Source organism: Podarcis liolepis (genome assembly GCF_965112155.1).
Source record: "Podarcis liolepis genome assembly, chromosome: 1".
Classification (NCBI taxonomy): domain Eukaryota; kingdom Metazoa; phylum Chordata; class Lepidosauria; order Squamata; family Lacertidae; genus Podarcis; species Podarcis liolepis.
In genome coordinates, this window is record NC_139554.1 from 8,543,742 (window position 1) to 8,569,042 (window position 25,301).

At 46.2% G+C, this 25,301-nt stretch overlaps 1 protein-coding gene across 3 annotated transcripts in view; it reads right to left on the bottom strand.

Annotated features, from left to right (window-relative positions):
- Nucleotides 1-4,208: 4,208 nt before the first annotated feature.
- RTN1 (reticulon 1) overlaps nucleotides 4,209-25,301 on the bottom strand; it is a 139,925-nt gene continuing 118,832 nt past the window's right edge. For 2 of the 3 annotated variants that reach the window (XM_083518025.1, XM_083518027.1), the window contains 6 exons: nucleotides 18,767-18,974; nucleotides 16,418-16,556; nucleotides 12,910-12,979; nucleotides 11,467-11,513; nucleotides 6,920-6,978; nucleotides 4,209-5,552 (listed from right to left, as the gene is read on the bottom strand). In XM_083518025.1, coding sequence (XP_083374151.1) covers nucleotides 5,510-5,552; nucleotides 6,920-6,978; nucleotides 11,467-11,513; nucleotides 12,910-12,979; nucleotides 16,418-16,556; nucleotides 18,767-18,974 — 566 coding nt within the window. In that variant the 3' untranslated portion in view covers nucleotides 4,209-5,509. The remainder of the gene's footprint in view (nucleotides 5,553-6,919; nucleotides 6,979-11,466; nucleotides 11,514-12,909; nucleotides 12,980-16,417; nucleotides 16,557-18,766; nucleotides 18,975-25,301) is intronic. The other variant, XM_083518026.1, reaches the window with a different exon arrangement.

The following is a 25,301-nucleotide window of genomic DNA, read 5'->3' on the forward strand; positions in this document are numbered from 1 at the left end:
ACACCGCCAGATTGTAAAAAGGAGAAAAAAAGAGAAAGAAAAACAACAACCCTCAAAGCGGTTTGTTTAAAAGCAATATGAAAAGGTCCTGAAACTATGCGTGGCGTTTTACCTGTGCAGGGCAAAACTATTTGATAAATAAAACACTTGTGGTTTATCCTACAGACTCTTCTGGCCCCAAGGCAAGACTCCTTTCCACAATGTTTTCCTTGCAATATGTGGCTCCCCCCCCCCTCAACAGAGTTTCTTTCTCAGCTTTTTAAATATATTTTTTATTAAAGATTTTCTTGAATTACAAAAATACAGTGTAACAACGCAGCATAAGCTGGTGCATGGGGTTCTGTGTGTACAAATGCGAAAATATGTAGCATCCGAGCTGCTCGCCTCTTGAATTATGCTCAAGAACCATGAAAAATGAAAATTGAAATACAACTTTCCATGATGTATTTCCACCTCGGAGCTGCTCCAGACTCGAGTTTCACTGCAGGTATATATATTCTGCAGCATCTACTTGACGGTGGAGTTATCCTGCTTTTTGAATTGTTCTGCAGTGCTCTCCCAAGGCTACCACATTATTGCTGTCTGGAGGGACTATAGCACAACAAAGGTGGGGAAACCTCCCCCACCCCACCCCCCAAAAAAGATCAATTGTGGTTTGAAAAGCTACAGGATTCAGAAAAGAAGTTACAGGATATTCACTGAAACAGCAAGACCACTCTAAAACTTCTGCAGGTGGAAATAGTATTGAAATTGCAGATGGCTACCCTAAAATGTCATGTGCACAAATCACCATGAACAGACAATATAAAGAATGGAGAAGTCAGTAGCGGGACATTTCTGGTTTATTATAACCATAACAGTTCAAGAGAAGTCACTATGAGTTCTTCGTGTGCAGTGCAAATCCAGCTTCATAAATTGCCTTATAGATTTACAGTACATCCCAGCAAGTCAAATGCTGGATCAGCCATCAGCTTTACTCTTCTCTTTAATAATAATAATAATAATAATAATAATAATAATAATAATAATAATAATATCTTTATTGTCATTGCCCCCTTCGGGGACAACGAAATTACTTGTACTAGGTGGGATATCTGCCTTTTCATTTTTTTAAAGCAGCATGTATACAGTTACTGTATACTCCCATCCTCCTTCCCCATCACAAAACATCTTTTCAAAAAAAGTTTCAGAATTGTTTCACAGATTGGAAGAGATATTGTATGTATTGCTGGCATCATTAGCTAGGTAAAGGTACCCCTGCCCGTTCAGGCCAGTCTTGCCAGACTCTAGGGTTGTGCGCTCATCTCACTCTATAGGCCGGGAGCCAGCACTGTCCGCAGACACTTCCGGGTCACATGGCCAGCATGACAAGCTGCATCTGGTGAGCCAGCGCAGCACACGGAACGCCGTTTACCTTCCCGCTGGTAAGCGGTCCCTATATATCTACTTGCACCCGGAGGTGCTTTCGAACTGCTAGGTTGGCAGGCACTGGGACCGAACGACGGGAGCGCACCCCGCCGCGGGGATTCGAACCGCCGACCATGCGATTGGCAAGTCCTAGGCGCTGAGATTTTACCCACAGCGCCACCTGCGTCCCTTTGGCATCGTTAGCTAGTTGCTAATAAACACTGCCCACAAACACCTCCCCATCCCCTGCTTCCTGATGTAAATTAGCCATCTGGAAAACTTGCAGTATGTGTTTTGTAGAGCTCATCCTGGGGCAGAATAGAAACATGTTTGCATGTGACACCGCAATTGCGTTCATATCCACAACATAGAAACAAAGCACATGACTTCCCTGAAAGAATTCTGAAGACTGTAATATGTTAAGGGTGCTGGGAATTGTAAGCATTTTCAAACTACCATTGTCCCTGTCCTAAAAAAAAAAAAAAAATCTTATATGTATCTTCAGCACTGAACACATCTGGAGTTGGAGAAACTAGACAGCCAAGCAAGTGCAGAGTGATCTGCAGTGAGGCATACAGAGAATATACATTTCCCTATTCTTAGCGGGCCAAAATAATCTGTCTCTTTGCTTCCAGGAGTTCAAGATACCCAAATTGCTCCCTGCTTGACTGTGTTGGCTGGTTCCCATTGGGACTGGCAAGGCAGAAGACAGGGAAATCAACAGGAGGCGGAGACAGAGCCATTGAGAGCGGAGACACCTACCAGGTAATTCCAATTCCCCACCCGCACCATTCTTCCCCCTGTTAAATTCTTCAAGGGAATCCCAGCCAAGGCCACCACATGGATTGTAATTTGAAAGGAAGGAGTACAGAGGCTGGTTGAGGGCAGACTGAGGTTGTTGGAGCAGTGCTCCCTTTTTCCTAATGGACCAGCCCCCCGTTACTTGCCACACTTTCCATCAGAGCGAGATCCTTACTACAAACTGTACAAACCATTCAGAAACAAACGCTCCTAAATGTGGGGAAAGCTTGAATCTGGGTGAGGTCGTTATTCGGTATTGGGGGGAATGCATTCAGAGGAGGAAGTAGGTAGATATTCAGTCTTCTGGCAAAGCTCTAGGGATAAATCAGGCCATGTTTGGCATTGGATCTGATACAGGGGAGGACCCATATAAATGCTCCATTGTGAGGAGAGCCTTAACAAGTGTAAGACTTCCCTCAGAATCTCCTGGTTCCTTCTGCTCCATTTCCAGTCTTCCCTGTACTTAAATGAACCATAAGTTGCCACTTCATTGCAGCCCAAAAACCCTCCAGAACTATTTGGCTATATTAAGCCATGCAGAATGTACAATGTTTCCAGGCAATTTAAAGGTAGTGACTGCAGGTACGATCCTGGAGTCCAAGATCGTTTTGAAACAGGCTGTCTTGGGGATTAGAAGCAAAAGCATAATGAGTTCCTAGGACTCTGGGAGCCTGCACTGATTCTGCCTTGAGTACTCTCACGGAATGCCTTTGCACATAACACTAAACCATGGTTTAGTGCCGCAAAAGTGAGCAAGCCCTCAGTTTCTGCATTGCCTTCTCCTTGTGCGCAGGACTTCAGCTGAGTTTAGTTTGATTTTAACTAATCTTGGCACAGTGTTATGTATTAGTCAGGTGTAACAGTGGTCAGTTGTTAAACAAGTCAACTGCAAACCATGGTTTATCTAACTACTGCTTGTTTTAAACCAGGATCCCTGGTTCTACTTCATGCTGAGATTATTTGAAAAGCAGAATTAAACTTGGTAGATGTCTGTGTCTTGACCACATAGTAGGGGGAGAAATGGAGCACATGAGGCAGAGGCTTCGCTCAAGCTCATAGAGGCTCATCTGTGGAGCACTAAACCATAGTTTAGCAATTCATGCAAACCAGGCCACTATTTATGGTAGCTGTTGGCACTATTTATAGTTTCCCTACCACTGCTTCCTATACTTATCTCCCGCTTGGACTACTGCAATGCGCTCTACGTGGGGCTACCTTTGAAGGTGACTCGGAAACTACAACTAATCCAGAATGCGGCAGCAAGACTGGTGACCGCCGAGACCACATAACACCGGTCTTGAAAGACCTACATTGGCTCCCAGTATGTTTCCAAGCACAATTCAAAGTGTTGGTGCTGACCTTGAAAGCCCTAAACGGCCTCGGCCCAGTTTACCTGAGGGAGCGTCTCCACCCCCATCGTTCTGCCCGGACACTGAGGTCCAGCGCCGAGGGCCTTCTGGTGGTTCCCTCATTGTGAGAAGCAAAGCTACAGGGAACCAGGCAGAGGGCCTTCTTGGTAGTGGCGCCCGCCCTGTGGAACGCCCTCCCATCAGATGTCAAAGCGATAAACAACTACCTGACATTCAGAAGACATCTTCAGGCAGCCCTGTTCAGGGAAGTTTTTAATGTGTGATATTTTAGTGTATTTTTGGTTTCTATGGAAGCCGCCCAGAGTGGCTGGGGAAACCCAGCCAGATGGGCGGGGTACAAATAATAAATTGTTGTTGTTGTTGTTGTTGTTATACAACAGAAAGCTGATTTTTCTGAAAGATATTATCCAGTTCCAGTGCTGCCAAGATGAACATACAGCCTGCTGAGGCTATTGAAGAGCCATTTCTCAGAGAGAACCTAAGCAGTGTCAGCAGCAGTGATGTGAAATGGAAGGCAATGCTGCAGAGTCATATTATTATTATGAGTACCTTTTGCTACATACGCAGTATAAAACTGTACGCAGTATGAAACAGGATGATAGCTGTGATTAAAATGGCAAAGAGGACCTCTTTTTTTTAACATTTAGTAACATTTATTTCTGCATTCGGTATCAAGTACATAAGTGCAAATATTCAGAGTCCATAATTAAGTCCTACAGAGAACGTCATACAAATCTGTGATACATGTTACAAGCCGGAAGTCTTCAATTCCCATACATGTTGATCAGCCTGTTGATCCCTTAAGAACAAAAAAAAAGTACTGGGTGGGTTGGTTTTGCTTGATTCTTTTTTTTCCCTTTTAGAGAGTTATACAAAACGGCTTATACCATATCATTACCGGTTTCTCTTTCGTTTTTCATTACTTGTGCTGGAAAAAACACAACAACACTTAAGGACGTCTGTCTACGATTCTAGATAAGTTAGTAAAGATAAACTCAACCAGCAAACCCAGTGGACATAGAAGCAAAACCGCATCAGTGCACTAAGCAGGAAAGCCCTAGCGACATGTAACATTAAAAGTTATCGAAGCAATGCCAATAGAAGAAGGAGGAGGAAGAAGAAGAAGAAGTAGTAGTAGTAAGAGAAGCACTAGGAAATAAAAAATAGAAAGTTCAATAGTATTTTTAGGCTCTCACCATCATGCACTTGAGAAGCAACACAAGAACCACACTTAGAACACTTTTTCTCTTTACTATACTTTAGTGCTTGACACACGTGATTGCAAATAGTCTAAGAGAGAACAGAAACAGCAGGAGAGGAGAAAAAAAACAGCTGCTTCGTTGTTTCACATCTCTGAGATCATGGTGTTTGAAAGAGAGAGAGGGGTGAAGGCAGATGTACCATGTTTAGAGCCCTCCGACGGGCACATCAGCTGCGTTCAGGCCAAACGTCCCTTTCCTTTCCAGGGTCGAGCTCTGGGTGGAAAAGAGTTCTGCAATTCTGAAGCGGGAGTTGGCTGTGGACAGTGCCGATTGGCTGGCTCCCTATGACATCACCCAGACACTCGTCCCTCCCCATCCCTGGAGTACTTCTGCACTTAAAAAACAACAACAACCCAAAAGTGCCTGAAAATTCAAGTGAAGTTCTCGTTTTCATTTTTAAAAAGAAAAAGCTGGACAGCCAACCTGAAGCCACAGGGCTGGGGGAGGAGAGACAGCGAGCCAGCTGAACCAGTGTTCAATTCACTCGCACTGCAGCTGAGGGACACTCTGTATGCAATCTTTCTATTTTATGTCTGCCTTCACCCAGAGAGAGAGAGAAAGAGAGAGAGACGAACAATAAATTATAAGTAAAAAGTAAGAACAGAGCTGTTTTCATCCCAGACTCCCTCATCATTCACGCCTGTAGGTGAGGAATTCTTGCTGCTGTTTCTACTCAGCCTTCCTCTTTGCGCCTGGGATTTTTGCTTGGATCCTAGAGATGAAAAGGGGAGATTAAAAAGAGAGAATTAAACACTGATTCAGGCAAGCCGCTCCACGGCGTGTTTCATTTTCTCTGCTAGACAGCGCTCATATGGTACAACTCCTTTCACTTAGAAACATTTTCAGCTAGGCTGCGCTCACTGCATGAAAAAGAGGCAGTCTCTTTTTGTATCTTCTTTTCTATTTAACCTAATTTGTACACCGATTAATTGCAAGAACCTCTCAGTGGTTTGCGTAAAACATCAGAGGTGCTTTAAAATGATTAATAAAAGTCAGAAGTTAAAAAGAAGTTGACTGAAAATATTTAAATACAAATAATACCAGCAGTTAAAATATCCCGCCCCGCTCTCTCTCCCCCTACGCACAGAAATGTGCATGTCAACATTGCATATTTGGGTAGTCTTGCTTAAACAAAAACACTATTACCAGGTGCCAAAAATAGGACAGTAGTTTGCCTGATTAAATCTCTGAAAGCCCCTCACCGCACGCCCAGTGAAAAGCTCCACAGAGGTTTGGAGAGACCAGATCAGGGCATGAAAAAGCTAAGCAAGTGTGTTTGGCCAGGACTGGAATTCACATTAATCACATGAAGAGGAGTCTGATTCTGCCTTTTAAAAATCCTGACAGGCCCATTTCAAAAAAGCTGCCTTGACAGGCAGGGAAGGAGGCTCAGTGTAGGATTTGCAATGCAGAATCTTAGAGGGGAGGAACCCTTTTGTTTCATAGCTGATATAAATAAATTGGTATTGTTAATATTATTTTGATTTCTTACCCTGACCTTCATTGTAAGGTCCCAGGGCAGGTTACAACAACATAAAGAAAGGCAATATTAAAATCAGTTAAAACAATTTACACCAGAAAAATTGGGGGTTTGTATTTGTGTGAGAGGTGTCAAAGGCCAGGGTAAAGAGATGTGTCTTCAGAATACTGCAAAAGCTGTACAATGAAGGTGCCAGACGGATCACGGCAGGGCGGGAAATCCACAACTTAGGGGCTGGCCTAGCAAATCCCATCTCCCCGGCTGCCTCTCCCAAAATGTCCAAGGGCAGTGGAACTAACAATAGGGTTCTCTCTGCTGATCTGAACCCTCCATAAGGTCTGTGGGGAAGAAGGCGGTCTCTTGCAATATGAGAATCTTCCCTAACAATAGAACGGGAGAGGATCAGGCAAGATTAATCCTTTGTAAGATTCTGCAACCTGAAAAATATATAACTGTGAGGAATACAATTGGAGAGGCGAGCTGCAGGCTGTTTGTGGACACCCCCAAGGGAAGCTTTGACCCTTCTGCCCTGAACCATCCCTACTGTATAGTTGTCAGTAACTTGACCCTCTAGGAAAACATTGCGTTAGGAGACTCACTTCGCCACGACGGTATTTATGTGGGTCCTCACAAGCCCCAAGTATTGGTCAATCTGTGCCTGAAATGAGAGGAGGATGGGGGAGAGAAATCAGTGAGGCATCAACATGGAAGAATCACAGAAGAGTTGGAAGGGACCCTTTGGATCATCAGGAAGCCCTATTCAGGGAAGTTTTTAATGTGTGACATTTTAATGTATTTTTAATCTTTGTTGGAAGCCGCCCAGAGTGGCTGGGGAAGGCCAGCCAGATGAGCGGGGTACAAATAAAGTATTATTATTATTATTATTATTATTATTATTATTATTATTATTATTATTATTATTATTATTTCCAACGCCCTGTATTGCAGGAATTTTTTGCCCAATGTGGGGCTTGAATCCTGGGATTAAGAGAATAATTTATACATTTGACAGAGGTGTTCTCCAGAGCTGATGAAGCTAAATCAGCATCATTTCATTTATACCCCACCCATCTGGCTGGGTTTCCCCAGCCACTCTGGGCGACTTACACCTCTCAACAAACACGCACTTTGTGTTAAGATATTCCGTTCCACCTTAAAAGGAACAGGCATGATTGTTGTGTCTCACAAGCCTGTTTACAGTCCAGCACTGCTTGCTGGGAACTTCCGTTTTGTGTACTGCTTTTGCTTTATGCTGCTTGATTGGACATGAAAGGGAGAAGTCATGTTTTTCCTTTGTCCTGAATAAACAGCTTGTAGATACGCTTTACATATGCCTCTTTTTGCCCTTCTGTTGTGAAGAGTTAATTACTCTGCTGATTAGAGCGTGCTCCAGCTTCTGAAGAGTTCTGAAGCTGCGGGTCGCTGTTTGATGCTGTTCCAAGGACCAGAGATTGCCCGGCTACCGGCCGGTGGGCTGGAGCCAGCTGGGGGCCTGCAAATGGCCCCCATTTCCTTGTACACATCTCAACACTTTGGTCATAATCCCCAAGTGGAAATTTCTTCCATACTTTATAGTAATATTGCCCATTTGCCCACAGTCCATTTTGTAATAATTTGTGTGCAATTGGGGACAAAATAATTAGTTAAAAAAATAAGGGGAATCGGGGGGGTACACTCCCCCACTGCCAAGAATAACTTCTCCCTGAGACCTATAGATTGCATTAGGAAAATCAGAGCCAAATGTGCTAAGTGGCGCTCAGGGTGAGGGGATGCAGTGGGGCCAGGAGAGAGAAGGAAGGATCTGGTGTTGGAATACTGCAACAAAACTTGTTAAACTGTTTTCCCAAGCTTGGAGAGCGAGGCATTTGGGCTCCGCTTTAGACAGCAAAATGTCTTTGGCCTTTATAGATTATGCAAAAAATAATAATAAATAAATAGAAAAACTTTTTTTTTAAAAGAAAGAAACCCACACCAAATGGCTAGCAGCCAACACTTTCTCCAAACTATCTATGCATTACTCACCAGCGCATCTCATCGCTTCCCTATCTTTGCAAAACAGATTTTTTGTTTTGTAAGAGGGAAAAAAAGATCTAGAAAAGCCCCAAGCGTGTATTCAAAATAAAGAATACAGACTGAGAAGTAAAGAGAAATCTATCTATCATCTATCTATCATCTCTCTATCTGCACAATGGATTCGGAGAGCTGCATGCAACAATCATTAGTCTGAGGCCACTTTGCACATGACAGCCACCATATGGCGACCCTTCTGAATCACTCCACGGAGTGGGTGTTGCTTCATGGTGAGCTGTTCATGTCCAGCATGCAAACCATGCAGTTTAACTTTTCTCCAACCCGCCCACCACAAAATACTGGAAAAGGATAATAATAATAATAATAATAATAATAATAATAATAATAATAATAAATTTTATTTATATCCCGCCCTCCCCAGCCGAAGCCGGGCTCGGGGTGGCTAACAACACTAAAATAGTGCAAGATTATAAAAATTAATTAAAATCAAAATTGATGGCAACCATGAACTAAAGTTTTGTAAAGATTGCCAAAGGAGGGAGTCAGCTTGCGCCCTGACCAAAGGCCTGGTGGAACAGCTCTGTCTTGCAGGCCCTGCGGAAGGATGTCAAGTCCTGCAGGGCCCTTGTCTCTTGTGACAGAGCGTTCCACCAGGTTGGAGCCGCAGCCGAAAAAGCCCTGGCTCTGGTTGAGGCCAGCCTAACCTCTCTGTGGCCTGGGACCTTCAAGATGTTTTTATTTGAAGACCGTAAGTTTCTCTGTGGGGCATACCAGGAGAGGCGGTCCCGTAGGTACGAGGGTCCTAGGCAGTATAGGGCTTTGAAGGTTAAAACCAGCACCTTAAACCTGATCCTGTACTCCACCGGGAGCCAGTGCAGCTGGTATAGCACCGGATGAATGTGATCTCGCAGCGAGGACCCCGTAAGGAGTCTCGCTGCGGCATTCTGCACCCGCAGAAATACTGCATGTTAGGGAGAGAACAAAACTACCTGAACCCCAAGAGTGAGCTCCAGCACGCAAACAGCTTCCACACATGAATAGCCGCAACGTGGAAGGATTCACTGAATCGGCTTTCACTTGGTGGCCCCTGACATGTACACTGCCCCATCAAAAATGGTTATTCTTTGATCAAACCTTCAGCGATCTACAGAATGGGCCTGATGGCTGCTCAGGCCCTCAACCTTCTGCCACAGACCTGCTGCATATAGCTCCACCAGCAGAGTTGATTAGGATTGCACCCTAAAATGGCAACCCAGGGCTGGATCAAGACCTTTAGAGGCCCAGGCATAGGCAAACTCGGCCCTCCCGATGTTTTTGGATTACAACTCCCATCATCCCTAGCTAACAGGGACCAGTGGTCAGGGATGATGGGAGTTGTAGTCCCAAAACATCTGGAGGGCCGAGTTTGCCTATGCCTGCCCTAAGCACTTAAAAGATTTCCATAGGATCATAGAATTGTAGAGTCGGAAGGCATTCTTGGGAATCTTCTAGTCCAACCATACGCAGCCGTCCGAAACAGGGATCGAACCTGCAACCTTGGCGTTATCAGTACCATGCTCTAACCAACTGAGCTATCCATGTTTTGGTGTCCCGATATAGATCTAATTCAAAATATAAACAATAAGAAGCTGTAAAATAACTTTTTATTCTTCGAAATGAAATGAAACCTACAGTAAGATGGGAAATAATGTTTATTTTCGTATACTTCTACTTTATTCCATACTACGAACAAGTTAATTACTAGCTTACAGCTGAATCTTGCGCTTTCGTGCTTTAATTAATATAGACACAATTTTGTCTCAGAATTTGTAAACTGAAAAGTGGACTTGCTGATCCATGGTAAATCTGGCAATGGAAAATTTCTGTGGTGCCCCCCCTTCTCTTGATGCCCTAATAGGTCAAGGTAAAGGTACCCCTGACCATTAGGTCCAGTCGCAGACGAGTCTGGGGTTGCGGCACTCATCTTGCTCTATAGGCCGAGGGAGCCGGTGTTTTGTCTGCAGACAACTTCTGGGTCATGTGGCCAGCATGACTAAGCCGCTTCTGGCGAACCAGAGCAGTGCATGGAAATGCCGTTTACCTTCCCGCCAGAGGAAGTAGACCTATTTATCTACTTGCAATCTGACGTGCTTTCGAACTGCTAGGTGGGCAGGAGCTGGGACCGAGCAACAGGAGCTTACCCCGTTGCAGGGATTCGAACCGCTGACCTTCCGATCAGCAAGCCTTAGACTCTGTGGTTTAGACCACAGCGCCACCCGCGTCCCTTTTCTTGATGCCCTAAGCATGTGCTTATTTTGCTTAATGGTTAATCCAGCCCTGTGGCAACCCCTCTGGAAATTGTTCTATTCATTTATTGTCTCTAATCAAATGACTTTTATGGGTGTTTGAGACACAATAGGAAACTGAAAAACTTGTTTGTCAGCAGATATAATAGATATGTGCATATTGCTTAATGTGTTTCATCACACCATCAGCTCTCTGAAAAAGATGCTCACTGCAGCTTCCTTCATGGTGGCTGAAAGGTCTCCAAGAAACTACGCAAAGCCACTTCCGAGCTGGAGAGGAGGTGGGGTTGCGGGCCCATCCCTCCCACCCACACAGGGGCTGGCTCTTAGCCCCCGCGAGAAGAGGGAATCCCCAGGCATGCCTACGACCCAGCCCACCAATCAGCGGGCTGGGGAGGCATGGCCTAGCCCATTTAAGGCCGGTGCGCCCGGGGACCGCCCTCTTTGCCCCGTTCCTGCTGCCCGGTTTTCCCATCCCACCCACCCTTTAGGCTTAGCTAGCTTTGACCTTGCTATGGACTCCGGTTGGTCGCTGCATGGGGCCTGGTAGGAATTTTTCCAACTTGGCGCACTTCCAGCCATTTGGTTTTTTCACCTACCTCGTAGCAAACGTTACAACTTCCTCGGTATTGGCAGTTAGGCATTGGCAGGGGTAATTGTTATGCAAACTACACAATCTCAACTGTTCATGAACCCCATGGCTGTTGGGGAAAGGACTACTGCCTTTCAACATTTCTTTAACAACTGCCTGATTCCTCTTTTGGAGGTCAACCTCCCTAACTGGGTTTTATGGATTAAGGAAACAACTGCAAAATGGGCCTTCTACATACCTGGTACTTGTCATATACGACAGGTAGAGTAAACATTGAGACCACAGCTAGAGAGAAGGAAAAAGAAAGAGCATTACATTCCCAGAGTCTTTTTTCCCTTCTTCTTTTGCATAACATATGTATTAAATGAAGTTTTCCAAGCACTGATACATTTCTGAGGGAGACCCTGAAATAGGAACAAAAGTTTAGGAAGGCTCGTCATCTTTGTAGCTGCAAGTCTTTCTTGTGCCTAGAGCTCACTGTGAATTGTGCTCCCGATTGAATGAAGAGGCAGAAGAAGTCAATAATAAATCTCAATTCAGGGAATGTGAAGAGCAAGAAGAAAGACAGAGAGAGAGAGAGAGAGAGAGAGAACAAGAACAAATTTATTCAGGCAATTTGCTTTCTGTGTTAAACCTACATGCAAACAGGAGGAACAGAGATGAGAGTGCCAAGTTCCACCACACCCATCACCCTCCCAGCTTGCGGAGAATGAAGGTCTAAAGCAGGCAGCCTCCTTCACACACTGAAGCTCCTCGCCTGATTTAGAACCCCAGTTACACAGGTTGGGTTTTGTACATGAGCATGCTAGAGGCAAGGAACAAAACGAGTGTGAGCCAGAGGGGCCATGTTCTGTCACTTTCCACAAGCTGCCACTCAGGGTTGACACCCTGGGCTGGTTCTTACAATAACTGAGATACTTCATCTCAGTAGTTGGAAAAAAGTAACATTGGAAGCTTCCTTATACCAGATCAGACTATATATCTGTATAGCCCAGTAAGGGTGGCATGGTGGAGCGGCGGCACTTAGCAGACCTCCCAACAGCCGTGCCACTGATGCTTACTGGGATTAAGAGGGGCAAAGCAGCAGGGAGGTTGGCATGGTGCAAGCACAGTGGCGTAATTTTCTGAATGAGAACTTAAATAAGTCTCTATGGGACTACCAGCCAAGAAGTTATAATTGGTCTGGTTCACGCATAACACTAATCCATGGTTTACTGAAGTGTGCTTTAGCAAAGCATGGATTAGTGTTATGTGCAAATCCTGCCCAATGGCTAAACTCTGGTTTGTTTACAAATTAAACCATAATTTGAAGTCAATGTTGTTGTTGTCTTACCAACCTTGGTTTAACTATTATGTGTGAACCCAGCTTTGCTTGGCTACCCCCCCCAAGCTACAAAGACATGAGGCCAGAGCAGCTTGAAAACAAAACAAGCTTTGGGGAAACAAGCTGTAGTTTGTTTGATCGTCTTTGAGGGAACTTATGGTTAACTCGTGGTTTGTTTGTTTTTGAAATGGATTAAAACAAACCATGGCTTAGCATTCTGTGCGAACCAGGCCAGCAGGAAACAATTGACACTGTAAGGAGAACATATTTCAATGGAGTTGATGAAGCTGTTTTGTCCCAAGAGATACTGCTGCCTAATTTCAAAAAAGATATCTTAAAATAAATGATTGACCTTACCCATTATCAGAAGAGTTAGGCCATTGAAGAGGGCTCCAACGTAAGTCAATAGCCACATTAGTACTGCAAACTAAATTGGAAAGACAGTAATTACATCTCCCACAAGCACACTATATTGACAACAGAAAAGTGATAACAGACCCAACAGACATTTAAAGCACATAACTTACCCAAAGAATCCTGGGAACTGTAGTTTTCCTTTGCATAGCTGTGTTTCCAAGCATCCTTAGTAAACTACAGTTCCCAGGTTTCTTTGGAGGAAGTGATGTACTTTAAATGCACACTTAATGTGCTTTAAATGTATGGTACAGAAAACTCTGGAAAACTTAGCTTTATTATTTCAGTTTTCTGATCATTATCCCCCTAGATTTATTTAGCTAAATCTGGGCTAAAATGTCATATTATAGTATACAACTGAGAGTGAATTGTGCAAAATAAGCAAATATATGACTATCATTTATTTGCACAGGCTGCTGGACTGAGTTTCCACTTGGCACAGAACTGGGCTTTCTCTTAATGCAAAACATGTCTTTAAAAAAAACACACCTTTTATTATAAGAAATGAATAATATTCCTAATAAACATAAACACAACTAAACAATATAGACATACATAACAGTGTGCGAAAACATCAAATCCCAAAGGCAGACGAGGAGTAGGATTTCTATGTTCTATGTTTGTGTTTCTTTGACATTTAGGTTATTTTGGGGACTAAAACAAAACCCCCAAAGTGCTGTTACAAATTTGAATGCTTATTTTACGAGTTCTATATCTGCGTATCCCTGACTGGGATGTGTGTCTCACCATCTTCCTCAGAACATTAAAAAAAACCCAACCAAACCCCAGACTGCATGCAGCTGTATCTATACGATCTTTGTTTCAATTAACCGATTTACGGAGGCCCTTTTCCCATGGATTACTTTTAATTCTACACTGCCTTGGAAGAAATCAATAAGTAATTAGCTCACATGGGCACATTCCCAAAATACATGTGTGCAATGCACTCAGGGTTTTTTAAAGCACCCCCTACTCCGCTGCGAACAGGCCTATTCCAGCCCTTAGGGCAGGAACAAGGGAAGGGAGACAGTCTACAATGGTCTCCTCCTTCGGAATTAAAATCTGTGTATTTATTTTAGATCAGGTCTCTAAACCAGGGTTCTTCAGCCCTGAGTCTCCACATCATCTCCCAGGACCTTGACGACTGGCCAAGCTGGCTGGGGATAATGGGAGTTTTAGCCCCACGACACCCTCTGTTGCTCAGCAACATGCAGGGTGAGATGTCAGAGGGGGAGAAGAGCCAGCAGAACTTGGGACTGTCCTGCTGCTGGGTAGCAAGGGCAACCTCTGACTCCTCTCTGCCCCTCTGACTCCATCATTCTATCCAGACACTCAGGCCCAGCGCCGAGGGCCTTCTGGCGGTTCCCTCCCTGCGAGAAGTCAAGTTACAGGGAACCAGGCAGAAGGCCTTCTCGGTGGTGGCACCCGCCCTGTGGAACACCCTCCCACCAGATATCAAAGAGAACAACAGCTACCAAACTTTTAGAAGACATCTGAAGGCAGCCCTGTTTAGGGAAGCTTTTAATGTTTAATAGATTGTTGTATTTTAATATTGTGTTGGAAGCCGCCCAGAGTGGCTGGGGAAACCCAGCCAGATGGGCAGGGTATAAAGAAATAATAATAATAATAATAATAATAATAATAATAATAATAATAATAATAATTGTTGTTGTTGTTGTTGTTGTTGTTGTTGTTATATCTCTCTCAGTCTGTGCTCACACTGTGACGCCCAGCCTCTAAGCCTGTCCTGGGAAGGCCTCCTTCTCCTGACCCCTTTCCCTTGTTCGCTCAAACCCCCTGCTTCTAGCACCTCCCAGTTCGCCCCTTCTTTAGACTGCTCTTCAGTGTCCCACCACCAGGATCCGGGATCTAAGTCATCTTCTTCTGTGCTCTCCCTGGGGGGGGGGCTCTTGAGTGGGCACCACCCACCACTCTTCCTCATCCAGCCATTCCCTGATATCTGGCTTGGCCAAAGCAGCCTCACGGGCCAGATGGCGAGGCCTGGCTTGCTTCTTTACACAAGAGGAGCCCGCTGGATCAACCCAGGGGCCCGTCTAGTCCAGCATCCTGTTCTCACAGTAGCCAAGGAGGTTCCCACCCCAGAAGCAGTAAATTCCATATGTGAATTATGTCTTGCACAAAGGAGTTATTTTGCCTGCTCTGAACCGATCCACTTCATTGGGTGACCCTGTGTTCTGGTGTCATGAGAGAAGGATGGATAAATAGATACAGTGGTGCCTCGCAAGACGAAAAGAATCCGTTCTGTGATTCTCTTCGTCTAGCAGTTTTTTCGTCTTGCAAAGCAAGCCCATTGACAGATTAGCGGATTAGCGCTATTAGCGGCTTATCAGCTTATCGGATCAGCTGATAAGCGGCTTAGCGGCTTAGAAAAAGGCGGAGGAAGGGAAAAAACCCCGCAGGAACTCGCAAGACATTTTCGTCTTGCGAAGCAAGCCCATAGGAGATTCGTTTTGCGAAGCACCTCCAAAACGGAAAAATCTTTCGTCTAGCGAGTTTTCCGTCTTGCGAGGCATTCGTCTTGCGGGGCACCACTGTAGATAGATAGATAGATAGATAGATACATTTTATTTATATCCCACCCTCCCCAGCTGAAGCCGGGCTCAGAGCGGCTAACAACAGTAAATACAGCATTCTAAAATCAATTCATTATAAAATCAGTTCAAATCAAATTGGCAACCATTGGGCTAGAGTTCTGTGAAGAATTACCAAAGGAGGGGGTCAGGCTGTGCCTTGGCCAAAGGCCTGCTGGAACAGCTCTGTCTTGCAGGCCCTGCGGAAAGATGTCAAGTCCCGCAGGGCTCTAGTCTCTTGTGACAAAACATTCCACCAGATCGGAGCCACAGCCGAAAAAGCCCTGGCTCTGGTTGAGGCCAGCCTAACCTCTCTGTGGCCCGGGACCTCCAAGATGTTTTTGTTTGAAGACTGCAAGGTCTTCGGTGGGACATACCAGGAGAGGCGGTCCCGTACGTACAAGGGTCCTAGGCCGTATAGGGCTTTAAAGGTTAAAACCAGCACCTTAAACCTGATCCTGTAATCCACCGGGAGCCAGTGCAGCTGGTAGAGCACCGGGTGAATGTGATCCCGCAGCGAGGACCCCGTAAGGAGTCTCACTGCGGCATTCTGCACCCGCTGGAGTTTCTGGGTCAGTCTCAAGGGCAGCCCCATGTAGAGTGAGTTACAATAATCCAGTCTGGAGGTGACCGTCGCGTGGATCACAGTGGCTAGGTCAGGGCGAGAGAGGTAAGGAGCCAACTGCTTAGCTTGGCGGAGATGGAAAAATGCCGCCTTTGTTGTAGCTGCAATCAGTGCTGCCCTCTCCACTCCATTTGTAATAGCAGGACTCTCCCTTTTGAAAGCCTCCCAAGGCACTGATCTGGAAACCCAAGAGTACCCAAGTTTGGCTAGCCTCTAGTTTTTGCCGTCCACGTACTTTTAAGGAATCCACCAGGTCCTGGACCAGGAAAAGCCGCCTGAGTTCTTTGACTGTGCTGTTCACGTACGACTGGAGGCAATCTGTGTATTTCTGAATCTGTTCCTGGGAGAGCGACATTTCCATTTCCAAGTAGCTTCTGTCGAAAAAGCGTAACTCAGATCATGAAAACACCAGTGTTAATGCCAAGCAGTCCCCCCACTGGGGTCTTCTCTCCCCCCCCCTTCCTTGCATATCTTTGGACTGCAGACAGAAGCATGCAGACTAAACGGGGCACATGCAGACCATAATATGGCTTTCTCCTAGGGGTGGAGAATTCTGTCCATTTCAATTTGTTTCAGTTTCTCACTTTTCCAATCTTCAGTTCACCACATTCCCATCTAATTAATTTTCCAACATCTTATTGGGGTTTTCTCCTAAGGTACACAATTTTGCCTAACATGCATGTTTTAAAAAGTTATTGTTTATTTCATTAAATTTATACACCGCTTGATGGGTTTTTTTTAAAAAAAAAACCTTCAAAGCGGTTTACAAAAAGATTAAACAATAAAAGAAAGAAAAAATTACTACCCTACTTCAAAACATAACATTAACATACTAAATACATTTGTGTAAGCAGTTTTTCCTAATGGTGAAAATAACAGAAAATGCATTCTAATATATATACATTTGTATGCAGACTTTCCCCTAATACATGAATTTTTCACATACATTTCTGGTTGGGGAAATGCATTGCAAAATTCGGATAATGATTTATAAAGGATAGCTTGTGTTTTGGTTTGCAAACTGTTTTGAGAACTGCAAATCTGCCACAACCTGAAGTTGTGCCCCATCTCCCACTGGACCCAATTCACCGCCTCACTGTTCCTCCAGACCAAAAGCCTATTGTCTTGCATTCTCCAACCGCCAGAACCTACCCACAACAGGTGGCGCTGTGGTCTAAACCACTGAGCCTCTTGGGTTTGCCGATCGGAATGTCAGCGGTTCGAATCCGCGCAATGGGGTGAGCTCTCATTGCTCTGTCCCAGCTTCTGCCAACCTAGCGGTTTGAAAGCACACCAGTGCAAGTAGATAGTTACTGTTGCAGCAGGAAGGCAAACACTGTTTCCGTGCATTCTGGCACTCATCACGGTGTCCTGTTGCAGCAGAAGCGGTTTAGTCCTGCTGGCCACATGACCCGGAAAGCTGTCTGTGGACAAAAGCCCGCTCCCTCAGCCTGAAAGTGAGATGAGCGCTGCAACCCCATAGTCGCCTTTGACTGGACTCAACCATCCAGGGGTCCTTTACCTTACCTTACCTTTATCTTTATCCACAGCCTTTCTATGAACTCTAATGATGCATTTCCTGATCCTTTCGTGTCTCTCAGATCCCTGATACACTACCTCATTTGAACACCACCCCTCGGCCCTTCCCTATCTGGAGAATCCTGACCAGCCACTGTTGCTTCCTCGACAGAATCACCTTGCCCACTTGCCTCCCCAAGAGTTGGCCTTGAGGAACGGGAAGAGGACATTAAGGGGAGGGGAAAGGTGCAGGTAAGAAGGTGGAAATTGGGTCCATGGGGAGTAACAGCCTTGATAATCTGTCCAGTTCTTGCATTGCTTGGTTGTCTGCAAACTTGTGCAGGAGCTACTATGCATTTAGCAGCTTTGCTGCCCTGCTTTTCTGTTAGCATGCTCAAAGCACAACATATACACCAAGAACCACATGCTCATGAAATGACACAAGGCAAGCAGCCCCACAGATCCAGGAGGCAGGCCTCAGGTGTTCCTTCCCACCAGGCAGGTGGTGTCCAGACACCTGGATTTAGCAAGCAGGGAGTGGGGAAGTCGCAGTGGCAATTTGTTGTTGTGAATCTGAATACGTGCAGCTACTCACACAGAATCAATTAAGGTTTGGCAGACAGCCAGAAGGCAATCTGAAGGAGTAAGTCTGCCTGGTGATAACAGAGGCATGGAGACAGCTCCCTGATTGGTCAAGCTCTCTCAAGGGAGTGATAATTAATGGCCTACTAACTGGAATGTGTTACTTCGTGAGTTCAGAGGTTCAGAGTTCTGTGTGTCAGTGTAGGAGTTGTGAGTCGTGTGAGAGCTAGCAAAAGATACGTGTTCTGTTCCTGTAAATAGTCCACTGAATATAATAAACACCTAACTACAAGTTCCTGGTTCCTGCTTCGTCTATCCTGTCTGCAGCCAAGTCGCCAGTTGCTTCCGTGGATTCTGCGTGTACTCTGCTAGGTCTGGCTAAGGTCCTGCAACTAGTCAGAAAGTTGCGAAACACCAAATAGGTTTTGCCAATAGTTTTGCTGGCAAAATTAAGTGCCCTGGGTAATAATTGCAGAGCACTCACTTGAATGGGTGGCCTTCATCGGTTTTCTGCACAGCCTGTAGGACTGACTTGTAGATTCTGAAGCTGATGGTGGCGGAGAGAGCCGCTAGCGCCAGGTACGCAATCACGCTGACGACGCTGAACTGGGTCAGGGAGAAGAGCAACAGCAGGACACTCCCAAACATGATGCCTGTCTGCTTGATGTCACGCCAGTATAACAGGTCAATAGCTGGGAAGAGAAAGAACGGGGCGGAGAGGGAAGGCAAATCGTTAAAACCAGACTCTGGAATGGTGACAACGAAGCCTGCCACTGCAAATACAAGAGTAATGAGCTCTTTGGCAAAGTTGCAACCGGAGTAAGTAATTACAGTTGTGTAAACAGAGCCGAACAGCCCAGCCTAGCAAAGCCAGGCTGGCTAAGTCCATTAAAATTCATTCAGTGCAGTTTACTGGTTGCCAAAATGCCTTTAACCCAGGGGTCACAAGGTTTACCTCGCCTGGGCCGGTTCACTCCAGCGGAGATCCCTCCATGGGCTGGACTGAGTGATCGCGCCTGCGATTTCCAGCATCTGTGTCTGCGCAGACACGGTTTTCACCATCTGCGCATGTACAGACGTGATTTCCAGCGCCACAGAAGCAAGTCCCCGTGCTGTGCTGTGCCAGTTTAGCGCAGTGCGCAGGGACTCACCAAGCGAGTGGCTCGGTTCAGGGGAGGCTGGTGGGCTGGTTAAACCAGTGTTTCCCAACCTTTTTTGGGCAAAGGCACACTTGTTTCATGAAAAAAATCTCGAGGCACACCACCATGCCAGATGGGGAAAGGTCACTTTTTACTTATGTAAAAAAAAATAAAAAAATAGTAACGTCATAGAAGGTAATGGTTAGGCTAGCATCCCTCTTCCAAATATGCTAGGTTTTTATTTGCAGGGACTGTTCTACATGGGAAAGCATTCAGCACTGTCATTCTCCCATCTGCCATCTGAATTGGTACTATTCTGGGTCAACTTACTCTGCTGCATGTGTAGATGAAAATGGCACCAAGTGTGGGGGAGGGGGCAGAACAGGTTTCAGATACAGGATATTAAGCATACACGTACTTCAGATTGAACTGGTTGCTTGCTTTGCAAGTTTTCATTTCCCAAATGACTGCCTTGGCAAGCGCAATACCTACCAGGCTCAACGCCGGTCTCGCGCTGCCGCTTCCCGCGCTCTCAAGGACCCGGGAGGAGGAAGGCGTGAAGGGAATCCCGAAGGCGCGGAAACCTCGCGCATGCGCAGGCCTTCCGCCTGCGACAGCCCAGTAGGCCGGCTGAAGCGAGCGGCGATGGGATGTGGGAGGGAGCTCGCTCGCCGCCCCGCATGTGCCTATGTGGGGCACGTTACAGCCCCGTGACGTCAGCGCCACGCAGGCAGCCAGGCAGGCAGACGGCGAGAGCCCCGCGCTGGGCGGCCTCTCCTCGCCGTCGCCGCCCCGCCTCTCGCCGCCCGACCTGCCCGCCTCCCTCCCACGGCACACCAGGCAACGTCTCGCGGCACACTAGTGTGCCGCAGAACACCGGTTGGGAAACACTGGGTTAAACGACCTCCGTGGGCTGCTTGTGGCCCATGGGCCTTAGGTTGCCTACCCCTTCTTTAACCCTTTGCCCTTATCAATGGGCTTAAGGTGCACCTGTTTTGCCAGGGTTAGGTGGTTAGTCTGATGAATTGGAGTGTTTTCAGCCAAACTTGCTCTGGACAAGCGTCTTTATAGAGAGGTATCCCACACACCCCTCCACACTTACACTCGTTCTGCTCGTGCACAACTGCATATACGTGCCACACCGGGAAACAAATAAATAGAATCATTATCAAGAGAACTGGTGAGTCCGAAGAGGAGGTCAGGGAGAGCAGAGGAGGCCCTGAAGAGACCAGAGGGGCTTTGTTTAGGCTGCTCAGCCTCCCTGTCTAGCAGCTGATGTGCGAGGTATCATCCAGACTCCAGCCAGCCCCAGAGCTTCAACTCTAGATATTTTGGTCTGAATTGAAGAGAGAGCTGGAGAGCAGGGGAAATGTGGCTTTTTTTAAAGGGTGCTCCCAACTTGCCTACACAAACTACTTCTCTCTGTTCAAGGAACAAGCCCTTCTGCAACACAAATTACCAGTGGGAATATAATTCCAACATGCTTGGAGAACTGCTTCCACTATAGCCCTGTCCCTATCCTGTAAGCTTAAGGCTAGTTACGACTGCTCTTGGACAATATTGGAAACTTTCGCCTGGGCGGGGGGGGGGGCAGCTAGGGCTTTGCAGGGCTCATCACAAGCTGAGAGTTACAAAGGGGTCTTCTAAAAGTCAGAGAGTTGTTTGTTTCCTTGACATCTGATAGGAGGTCATTCCACAGGGAGGGCGCCACCACCAAAAAGGCCCTGTGCCTGGTTCCCTGTAACGTCACTGCCAGAAGGCCCTCAGAGCTGGACCTCAGTGTCCAGGCTGAACAATACAGGTGGAGAAGCTCTTTTGGGTATGGAATCATAGCACTGAAAGTGACCTTAAAGGTGAACTAGTTCAGGGGTATGGAAACCTTTTCAGTCCGGAGGCCCCTTCTAACTAACCTCCTGGGGGACCATATGGCTGCGGTGAGTGGGGCCATGGGCAAAAGTGAGCAACAAATGTAAATGTTACCTTTGTACAACTGGTTAGTTTCTACAGGACTTCACATACCCACACAGTGCAGATTGGTTTCTACATACCGTATTTTTTGCTCTATAAGACTCACTTTTTCCCTCCTAAAAAAGTAAGGGGAAATGTGTGTGCGTCTTACGGAGCGAATGCAGGCTGCACAGCTATCACCGAAGCCAGAACAGCAAGAGGGATCGCTGCTTTAGCTGCGCAGTGATCCCTCTTGCTGTTCCGGCTTCTGGGATTCAGAATATATTTTTTCTTGTTTTCCTCCTCCAAAAACTAGATGCGTCTTGTGGTCTGGTGCGCCTTATAGAGCGAAAAACACGGTACATAGACAAGCAAGAATCCAAGGGCACATTCCAGACATGCAAAAACATTTGGGGACACTGTGCAGTGTGGCTTGGTGAATTCTGAGGACAGATGAAGAGCTGCATTCTTGGTCCAATGCAGGAAATCTACCACTCAGCTCACGAAAGCGTCTCGAATAGCCCAGCTTTTAAACATCTGCCTACCCAGATGACACAGCAACGCACAGATCTTCCCACCACCCGCTGTCAGAATTCTTGGCTAATTATATAATGATCCGTTAGCATTTATTTTGACTCAGAAGCTCCCGTTTGCCATCTTATCCTTGACACTTCCCCCTTTCTTCTGAAGATGCCTTTCCCTCTTTGAAGCGGGGGGAACATGCCGTGCATTTGTTTGAAGGAAGAGAAGAAAGGGGTGACTGTTAATTCAGGAGCATCAGCAAAGATCCGACAAGGAATCAAAACCTGTGGCTGGGAGGTGTACGAACAGGAGACTGGGAAGGAGAAGCTGCTGACATCATCTGCCAGCCACATGAATGAATAATGAATAGCTTTTGTACGCCTCAAGCATCTATCCCTGTGTAGGGACTGAAGAATTTCTTATTGATGCTGGCAATTTCTCCATGTAAAGAGTTTGTTGTCATCTACCTTCTTTCATTTTTTTTGCCTTGCTTCATCTCCCTCTTTTATTTCCTTAGTGTCTCTGACTCAGGGAAGACCAGCGGCGCCTAGAATTCCCCAGGGGAAATTTCCTAGTCTTATTAAAGCTCTTTTCATCTTCCCCTGAAATTCCTCAGAGGTTTGTCCATGGAGGAAATGCCAAATTAGCCAAATTGGGTTTTGCTTTAGGAAAACGTGGCAAAATTCAGTGACAAACTCATGGTGTGCTAGCTGCTGCCACCCATGGAAAACGTGACTGGTCTTAAAACAGTTTTGCCTTACTTCGAAATTTCTCAAATGTTTCACTCCGAATTTGTTTCGGATTTGACTTTGGGTAAAACCTCCATGTCTAATCTAGTCAGAGTTCTAGCATTGAATCCTTCGAGGGCAGGACTGTGAGGTCTTTACATGCTGATTCTTTTTTATTATTATTATTATTATTATTATTATTATTATTATTATTATTAATTATTTATTATTTATTTATTTATTTATTTATTTATTTATTTAATATATGCACTGCCCTATACCTGGGGGTCTCAGGGCAGTTCACAAAATAAAAACTCTGCAGAGCTGCAGAATTCAGCTGATTAATTCATTGGAAACATTTTGACCAAAACCCTAATCAGTTAGCAGAATTTTAAAATGCACACATTTGTAAAAACTGCAGATAGGAAACTTTTTATGACATGGCACCAGGCACTGAGTCCTCTGAGGATGAACCAGACACCCTGAAGGCTGAGGACCTTTCAGAGCAGGCAGGGTCCCCAGGAAGCACAGCTGAGGATCTGCTTGAGGGACCCTCTGGAGGGAGACCTATTGAAGCACACCTCGAGCTGTCAGGGGAAGGAGATGGGGCCACCCCCAGCCCTTGAGAATGCTGGCGCCGAAAGGTCCCAGTCAAAGAGACAGCAGCTTGTGTCTACAGACCTGGAGTCGTCATGCAGCCACTGAGAAATAAACATGCAACCATTGGAAATGCAAAATAGCTGCTCATTGGATAAAGGTAAAGGGTAAAGGGACCCCTGACTATTAGGTCCAGTCGTGGCCGACTCTGGGGTTGCGGTGCTCATCTCGCTTTACTGGCCAAGGGAGCCGATGTACAGCTTCTGGGTCATGTGGCCAGCATAACTAAGCCGCTTCTGGCGAACCAGAGCAGCTCACGGAAACGCCGTTTACCTTCCTGCTGGAGTGGTACCTATTTATCTACTTGCACTTTGACGTGCATTTGAACTGCTAGGTTGGCAGGAGCAGGGACCGAGCAATGGGAGCTCACCCTGTCGTGGGGATTCGAACCGCCGACCTTCTGATCGGCAAGTCCTAGGCTCTGTGGTTTAACCCACAGTGCCATCCGCTCACTGGATAGAGCATCTTAATCTAAGGATGTGGGTTTGAGTCCCTCATTGGGCAAAAGATTCCTCTGGACAAAAGATTACCCTTGTGGTCCTTTCCAATTCTATGATTCTATGCTTAAGCAGGAGACTTTTTTAAAAAAATCAGAGCTGAAAAGCGTGCTTTTGTGACCAACCTCTGCAGGCCCCAAGAGCTGTCCAGGGTCCTGAATCTGAAGACAGACCTGCTCCCCGTTACTCACTACAACATTCTGCTGCCTGCTCTTGGTTGTTTTCTGCTCTGAGCTGGTCCTCCAGATTGTTACCAACACCCTTGCCAGGAGGAGGTCTGCAGCTCACAGGGAAAACGTGTCTTGCATGCAAAGGGGTCCAAGGCATCACTGTGAGAACAGAATTCTGGATGAGATGGGCCACTGGTCTGATCCAGTGAACTCTTCTTGTATTCATGTTGAGTATCTGGCATTCCTAAATGCAGCTGGGAAATACTCCTGCCTGAACCCCTAAAGATCTGCTACTTGTCAGGGCAGATGCTTCTGAGCTAGATCAACCACAGCCTGACGTATGCTATATGTTTCTGTTGGCTTTCAACCCAGAAGAGAGGTGGTGGGAAGTCCCATTGTCCCAGCAGAAGTCCAGGCATGGCCTTCTAAGGGAAGTGAATCGCATTCACAGTGAGCCACTATGCAAGATCCACAGTGGATTTTATGGGAGTTGGAACTTAAGAGGTTAAGTTGTTCCCATGAGGCCTCAGCATTCTGACGTCACTTTTGGAAGCTCGGGAGGAGCTTGAGGCAAAGATTGCCAGTCCCACTCTGTGTTCCGTGGGGAACAGACGTAGCCTGTAATGGCGGAGAGGAGCCCAGGAAATCCCTGGGGGAATGTCGGAATAAAGAGCTGTAAATAGACAAACCGGTGCTGTGTGTGTTTGTCTGGGAAGCTGAATCAAGCTGGGAAACTAAGTGACAGTTTGCTGCTGTGTTTTACTCTGCTGGGCGTGACGGAGAAGAAGGAGCAGATCGCGCAGAGGAAGTGTGCCGGACCTGCCGAAGCTGCCATAAAGAGCTAATTGCCGATAGTAAATCAATTAGCACGTCACGGACTAATCAAAACACCTACAGGTTATGGGTGATCCATAAATCATCGCTTGTAAAACTGTCACGGAAGATACTGCCGGGAGCTGTAAAATCTGCGGTGTCGAGCAGGGGGCCGGCAGGAGGCGGAAGGACTTTTTGCCTGGTGTTAAGAGGCAAGGAGAGCTGCGGAGCTAAAAAAGCGGCTGGATGCAAGACGCAGAGAAATGCCTGTGTTGCTGAGGTCTGCTGTGGAGCCAAGGAGCTGAGAGCAGCAGGGAATCGTTTCTCCACGGAGAAGGGAAGCCAGAGAAGCTGAAATTGCTCGTGAGTACAGCTTGGGGCCCCTTGGGAGAACGGAAGAGGATGGCAGGCTGCCAGGTCTTGGAGGACTGTGGGAGGCTCACTTTAAGAAGTTGGGCAACCTGGCTGCTGATCTGAAGTCTACTGTTCTGGGTGCCAAGAAGCCAGAGGCCGTTCAGCGCTCCAGGGTGTTTGTGAGGCTGGAGG